Source organism: Sinocyclocheilus anshuiensis, unplaced genomic scaffold (genome assembly GCF_001515605.1).
Source record: "Sinocyclocheilus anshuiensis isolate Anshui unplaced genomic scaffold, SAMN03320099.WGS_v1.1 scaffold24, whole genome shotgun sequence".
Lineage (NCBI taxonomy): Eukaryota > Metazoa > Chordata > Actinopteri > Cypriniformes > Cyprinidae > Sinocyclocheilus > Sinocyclocheilus anshuiensis.
Window position 1 is genome coordinate 1,267,211 of NW_015557090.1, and position 8,244 is coordinate 1,275,454.

At 35.0% G+C, this 8,244-nt stretch overlaps 1 protein-coding gene across 1 annotated transcript; it reads left to right on the plus strand.

Moving 5' to 3' along the window:
- The first annotated feature begins 4,157 nt into the window (after window positions 1–4,157).
- On the plus strand, window positions 4,158–5,105 carry LOC107677088 (olfactory receptor 1D2-like). Its single transcript, XM_016471882.1, has one exon. It carries the CDS (start codon window positions 4,158–4,160, stop codon window positions 5,103–5,105), a length of 948 nt encoding a protein of 315 aa, XP_016327368.1.
- Window positions 5,106–8,244: the final 3,139 nt, after the last annotated feature.

Genomic DNA, 8,244 nt, shown 5'->3' on the forward strand with positions numbered 1-8,244 from the left:
CAGTGTTGGGGGTAATGCATTACAAGTAACGCGAGTTACGTAATCAGATTACTTTTTTCAAGTAACTAGTAAAGTAACGCATTACTTTTTAATTTACAAGAGAATATCTGAGTTACTTTTTCAAATAAGTAACGCAAGTTACTTTTTCCCAATTTATTGACTGACAGCTCTCCTGTCCCCATGTTGAGAGAAATCAGAAGATGTTCCTGTAGATCTAAAATAAATATGAATATGCATTAATTCATCTCACTCACAAAAACTAAACACAGATTCAGTATTCCTCAAAATGAATTTAAAAAATGCAACCCAGAATGTGACGCAAACCTGCAATAATTAAATGTTAAACAACACAAATATCCTTTATGTATTTAATCCCATTCTATTAACCAATGTCTTTGCTTCTGACCTTCGATGATCCAGTTCAACCATACTAATAAGCAAAAATTACTCTAGACAAACATCTGTGTGTTTTTTTTATTGCTGAAGTGTGTTGAAATTTCTTCTTCTGCACTCACTCTACTGTACGGACGTAAATTTACTTTCCCTTCAGCCTGAGGCTTATTCATTTCACTTTTGGTGTGAAAAGGCTTTTATATTTGCCAAAAATAGAACTTTTTTATTTTAAAAACAAACAAGCAAGCCCTGTCCAGATTTAAAATGTAACGCAAAAGTAACGTAACACAATACTTTCCATAAAAAGTAACTAAGTAACGTAATTAGTTAAATTTTTATGGAGTAACGCAATATTGTAATGCATTACTTTTAAAAGTAACTTTCCCCAACACTGTGCCGGAGTAACGTATAGAGACCTCGGCTTGTAACTATACTCTTAATTATTATTTTGAAAATTATAATGCGTTAAATAAAAAAGTAATCAAATTACAGTAACACGCTACCAAGTAATGCGTTACTGCCCAACACTGAATGAATGACACTGCCTTGGAAATTAACTAGAGAATTGAACATAACGTACAACACCACAAAATACTATATTGTATATCTCTGTTAAGGTCCATCATCCATGGAGCTGTTATGGATGGCTGCCACTGTCTCGTCTAGCATATTCACATTTTGAGAAATTCTGGATGAGACCATCAGTGTTGTATAAAGTACTGAGTTGTCTCAATATAAATAAATAATAATAATTAAAAAATATTTTTTAAAAAGCACCCAATTTACTGAACAGATAGACATTTACATTTAGTCATTTAGCAGATGCTTTTATCCAAAGCGACTTACAAATGAGGACAATGTTTCTGAATGACAGAACCTAGTGATGCAATGTAGACAGATGATTTTGCAATGAAAGGTAAAAGGGAAACCGGTCTGTAGTTCTCTAAAAGAATTGGGTTAAGAGTGGGTTTCTTAAGAAGTGGGGTTATACAAGTTTAAATGTTAAGGGAAAAACACCAGTGTGAAGGGATGTGTTAACGATGTGAGTGAGTGCAGGTACAATGGCAGGAGAAATGGCTTGAAGGAGATGAGATGGAATAGGATCAAGCGGACAAGTAGTAGGATGATTGGAAAGGATGAGTTTAGAGACTTCTGCCTCAGAGAGTGGAGAGAAGGATGAAAATGAGTGTATGTTTGCTGGTAAGATGTGTTTGACAGTTTGTGGTGTGGCAAATTGTGCACTGAGGTTTGTAATTTTATTAATGAAGAATGTGGCAAAGTCGTCAGCTGTTAGAGATGATGAAGGAGGGGGAGGAGGAGGACAAAGGAGGGAGGAAAATGTTTTAAAGAGCATGCGAGAGTTAGGCAAATTCTTAATTTTGTTGTGATAGTATGTCCTTTTAGCAGTGGAGACATTAGCAGAGAATGTAGAGAGGAGTGATCGATATACATATAAGGTCAGTAGGATTTTGTGATTTGCACCATACTCTTTCTGCAGCACTGAGCTTAGAATGATGCTCACAGATAGACAGTGCTAGCTGTCTCACTCTGTCTCAGTGCTAGCTCCCACTTTCTAGACAGTGCTAGCGGTAACACTAAAATATGATTTTTTTATATGAAAGTACAAAACGATACATAAAGCCTCTTTTTTTGTTAGTAAAATACATTTTAATAAACAAATTTTCACTTCTGACACTGAACCAGAATCTGTCTCTGCATGACTAAAGGCCATGACATCAATGATGACTCAAGTTCGGCAGCTGTACCTCATTTTCCTAGTGAGCAATTTGAATAATCTACTCTAGGAAATAATACTGACTTCTCGTGTTACTACGGCAAAGAAGTGTATACAGAGAGATAGAGAAAATAATCTAACATTCTCTAAAATAGCTTTTTGTTTTGTGAAAATACAAACTCACACAGGTGTGTAATGACATTAGAATGAGTAAATTATGACATCATTTTAATTTTTGGGTGGATTAGGGCGGTCCCTGACTAAAGATTTTTCAAGTCAACTAATAGTCGCACGTTTATATTAATTTAATGAAATAGCTATATGGTGCATAAAGCTTGACACAAAGCACCAGCAAAAGTAATGACTATGTGTTGGGAAAAATAGCAAGGAGATATTATAATTATTCATGAATAAACTAGTGCTTTCTCAGCCAGTGTGTTTGCTGCAAAGATGAAGTGAATGATGACTCGCCATCTCCGCAGTACAGTGGACACGCCTTGAGAGAAATGCGCCTTTCAAATGGATTACATAATCAGAGAGTATGAATTGGTTTATTTTAAAGTAGACATTTCAAGTTTTCTGTAGATATATTTCTTATTTTTGTGAGGCAGTTAGCCTATATGCTGAGTTTCGCCATGGTTGAGTTTTGTGCCATGCTCAAGTACACAAAGACAGAGACGGCAGAAAGTGCGTCCTCTTTGTTTTCTTTATTTTACAAAAGCGCAACGTCTTGTTGATTTTGTGAGTGTATACAAACAAAAGTAGACCCTTGACTGTTTCGAATGATTTATTACTCCTATCTGAATGAGCAAAAATTAAGGTTTAATTTGTTTCCACTGTAATCGGGAAAAAAATACCAATGCGCCCCCATGTCATGCAATAAGCGTGCTAATAGTTTCCACACAAACACTTGGTTATGCACCTAATAACACACATTTATCTAGGGTAACTTTAGAGCGAATGGCTGTATAAAGTTGCTACTACTTACATGTTTCAATTTCAAAGCCATATTTGAGGTTGATGAATGGTATGCGAATGTTTGGATATTCTGCCCGATATACTATAATTATCTCAAGGACCAGCCGTTAACGATCTGTCCCGACCAATAAAATTGTAGCCAACTAAGCCTCTTCTAGGCAGCCCTAGGGTGGACTATCCCTTTATGCAGACTGTTTGTCCATTGTTGTGACCTAGTTAAGTGTTAATTCTATGACCATTTTATGCACAAACCTAGGAAAATCCAAAATGCTTACTTAAGTTTTGCTGCAACTGTATGCCATGTTGTTATTTGTGTGTCATTTTATTTTGCTGCGGTTTAGTTTTATCAATAGTTGAAAGGCAAATGACTATTAAGGCCTGTCTTAGCACAACAGGTTAGTTGCTGACTCCCCGTGGCCGTGCATTTGCTAGTAAGTTGATTTGTGCACTGTAGACACTTTGGTAGGGAAGTGCTTGCTAAGACTTCAAAAGTAATAATAATAACATTGTACATAATTTTGTAATGATATAGGATTCATATTGTACATCAATGGGTAAATGTGGGGCCTGACATATTAGCAGGAATATGTCTGGAAACTTTAAATGGACAAATACTGCATACAATTCTACCTGTGTGCATAGATTGTCATAGACATGCAATCATTTTAACTTCAGAGAAAAGTAGCCTTTGGAGAGCTTGTTAAAAGTGTTTTCAAAAATTGTGATCAAGGCAATTACCATGAGACCGGTATCCATATATAGCAATCCAAATCAAACCTTTACAAAGCACAATGGGAAACATACAATCGGAGAACATGGTAAGATTTCAACCGTCTTGCAAAAAAATAAATAAATAAATAAATACTGATGTTAGAGGATATTTCCATTGTGCAGCTAAGAATTACATTATAGTTTATTTGTTTGTTTGTTTTTCTCACCTACATAATTCATGACAGTTAACACTAATGCAATTTTCATGCATAAGTCTTCCAATAATGCAATAATAATAATAATAATAACATAATAGCATAATAACTGCATATCATTCCAGATGCAGCCACCGCTGGAGAATGAGTCCAGTGTCTTAGTATTTACACTCTCTGGTCTGAATGAAACAATGGAAAACAGATATGTGTTTTTTTCTTTAACAGCACTGTTTTATCCCCTAATGGTGTTGTGTAATCTAATTGTAATTTTCACTATAATATCACAAAACACACTTCATGAGCCAATGTATGTTTTTATATGTAATTTGTGTATAAACGCACTTTATGGCACTGCTGGATTCTACCCTAAATTTATGTATGATTTATTAGCTGAAGATCATGTGATTTCTTATGTTGGATGTATGATTCAGATATTTGTTATTTATTCATCTGTTTTATGTGACCTTTCAACATTAACAGTGATGGCATATGATAGGTATGTGGCAATATGTAGACCACTGGAGTATCATTCAATAATGACCAATCAGAGAGTTCTTGAATGGATCCTTTTCTGCTGGCTGACTCCAATTTTTTGCATGTCTGTTCTAATTGTATTAACAGCTAGACTCACTTTATGTGGCTCTACTATTGAAAAGTTATATTGTGAGATTTGGGCAGTTGCAAAACTTTCGTGCTTTTCTACAACTGTAAATAACGTGTTTGGGTACATTGTTATTATGGGATACTTTGGACATGCAGTATTGATATATTGCTCATATATTCAATTGATTAGAATGTGCATAAAGTCAATAGAGGTCAGGCACAAATTCATGCAAACATGTGTGCCACATCTGCTCTCATTGTTCATTGTGGCTATTGCATTGTTTTTTGATGTACTGTACAGTCGTTATGGCTCAAAGAATGTGCCACAAGGTGTGCGCAATTTCATGGCTTTGGAATTCCTACTCATAACACCCATTTTAAACCCCCTTATTTATGGACTAAATCTGTCAACAGTACGGCAACAACTTATTAGATTGTTTTTCAAGAACCAAGTGGGAATATCTGAGTGAATACTCCGTCAAAAGACTATTCTGTGTTTGTCTGTGGCCTTTAACATTCTAAGGCAAGATTTTTTGAGCTTTTAAAAATATTTATTTGACTGTTGTTGTTAATTGTCAAACTGTTGTTGTTACATATAAGGTAATAAACCACAAGAGGTTGTGTGTACGAGTTTTACTTTGATTGAGGTGTGTTCAGTCTTAGGTATGAGGTGGAATGGAATGACTAAACCACAATAAAATCTGTACAGCTTTGACTTACCTATTGCTTTTTATAAAATGGTGCTAACATTAATATGTTAATAGACACAGAGAAAATAGCTATATTAACATCACAGACAATTCTTCTGCCAGTAATATTTTTATGGTCACACTTTAGTTTGGGGACCAATTCTTACTATGAACTATTAACTATGACTACTGCCTTTATATATTGATCATACATATATGGAAATATATTTTCTTGATGTAAAGAATATGCTTATTCATTTCAACACAAAAAAGTCCTTGAGAACAATATAGCCCACAAAAGTCTGATACAAAGTCCTTTAGGGATTGAGTACACTAAAACAGATGCATTATTTAAACTGTATCTGAACAAATATATATATATATAAAAAAAACATTGCAGACACTCTGATAAATGTGTTTTGGCTTATACACTTTGCCATTTTGTGCAATCTTTGTGTCAGGGTACTTCTATATAGAGCTCACTCACAAAGGCACAAGAGGCAAGAGTCCAAGGAAAGTAATCTTTAATCCACAAACTAGAAGCAAATAGTCACAGGAGACTGCAATAGCGTGACTAAAGACGCAACTAAACACGACTAACACCAGACAAAGAAAGAGGAGCAACTAAGAGAATAATTTTTATCATACTGTATATCATCAATTTTTTATTTTTATTTGTATTTTTTTTTTTTTACATAGAATCGTTTAATGTCTTCTATCACATTATGAAGGTGGTGGTCATAAATGCTGGTGATTTAATTCCTGTATCCACCGTGTTTAAACCAAAATTGTTACAACTGATGTTACAACTGTACAACCATCACCAGTCTCCCCTGTATGAACCTCCTTTTGCCCTTTCTGTTCCACTGGTGGTTTCTGTCATCCTTAAAGGGGTCATATGATGCTGCTAAAAAGAACATTATTTTGTGTATTTGGTGTAATGAAATGTGTTTATGCGGTGTAAGGATCAAAAAACACTTTTCCACATACTGTACATTATTGTTTCTCCTCTATGCCCTGCCTTTCTGAAACGCGTCGATTTTTACAAAGCTCATCGTTCTAAAAAAGGGAGGTGTGCTGTGATTGGCCAGCTATCCAGTGTGTTGTGATTGGCCGAAAACCTCAAGCGTGTGACGGAAATGTTACACCCCTTACCATACTGTGATGCCTTGTCCCTTTATGCACCAAGAGCTTTTAATACTCCAAAGAGAAAGGAAAAATTGAAATCGCATCATATGACCCCTTTAAGCTCGGCCAAAGACAGATGTACGGTTCTTTCGTATTACTATGAATGGGAGATCCAAACAAAAGAGCCAATCACCAAATGGCAAAGTTGATGAATCACTGCTGCTGCTGCTTAGAAGCTCTGATCCCCAGAGAAACCTGAAATTTGCAGTAGGGCTGCACATACTGGATTTGACTGGGTTTCAGGGTTATTTTCAAAGTTACTTTTTTGTGAAGTTTGAAATTAAAAAGTCCAATTTGATGTTTAAAAAATAACTAAAACTACACTCATGATATCAAATCTCAGCATGACAGCGATACTAATGCAGACTCTTGTGTTCCCAGTCAATATTAATACAGCTGCAAGAAATAATACCAAAATATTATTGCATAGAAGTATTCAGTTAAATAAGGCCAATCTCTATAGTGCAACATCATTTTATATTTTGTTATCCAGCAAGAGGAATGTTTCCCAAATACTGTTTCAGCTTGCAGACAAACACACATCAGAAATGCAGATGTGACATTTCTGTTTAGCCCCTTTACACAAAGATTCCAGAAAATACACGATGATACATGATAATGTTTGATTTTGGTTGATTTGCACTGCCAATGATTTTCTGGAATCTCTCTGTGTGTGTGTTCATTCCAGTTTGCAGATATTTTTCGTTGAATGTTGATCTGCATTAAAAACACCTGGTAAAAAAGTCTCACAATAACATTCTCATTACGACACACCCATTACGGCATTGGTCCTGCCTTTTATTCACACAGGGCACATTCCGGGACTGTTCCCGGCAATGTTACTAGGTCCCCATCCCGGGATGTGTTTGTGTTCACACAGAAGGCATTCAAGCATTTTTATGGCAGTTTTCTGGGATCAGTGTTATGTAAGGTGCTTTTGACTGATTGTGTTTGTCCATTGTTTTGACTTAGTTAAACGTCAGATATCATTTTACAAATAACTTACTTAGAAAATGGAATAAATCCATAGTGTTCACAGTTATTTTGCTGCAGCTGTATGTCATGTTGTTATATGCATTAATTTTGATTTGTGTTTTATCTATAGTGGTAAGCACCATGGCTATAAGGCCTATCATAGCAAGTCTTACTTGTTCTCTTCTGTCTGCCCTCATTTTTACCAGTAAATTGTGCGCTGTATTGTAACAGCTTTGTTTATAATTATGTTATATATGACACATTAATGTAGTTTGGGACCTAACATTTTGGCAGAAATATGATTGGCAATAGATTTGAAGGACAATATGATGGAGAGATAACACATGCCATTCTACAGTATATGTGGGCAACGATTGGCATACATTGATTTTTTTTGTTTAAGTGAAGAGGAGAGTGACCTTATCAGAGCTTGTTAAAACGGTTTTCAGTGTTTGTTATCAATGCAATTACCGAGACCAGTGTCCATATATTGAAAACCAAATCAAACTTCTGTGAAACACTATGGGAAGCATTCAGACAGAGAACATGGTAAGGTTTTGAAAAAATAAAAAAAATAAAAAAATAAAACAATGTATGCTACCATCAGAGGATTTGATGTTACATGTGTTGTTTTTAATCTACAGATTTCCTATACACTGTGACAAATCAAATTTACACAACTTTTTTTTTTCAATAACTTTTCTATTGTTTTCTATTATTTCTAGCAAAATCCTCAAAATTATAGCATATATTCAAG

What these genes read in the sequence shown, in the direction of transcription:
- LOC107677088 (XM_016471882.1), top strand. Translation starts at nt 4,158, where the DNA reads ATGCAGCCACCGCTGGAGAATGAGTCCAGTGTCTTAGTATTTACACTC.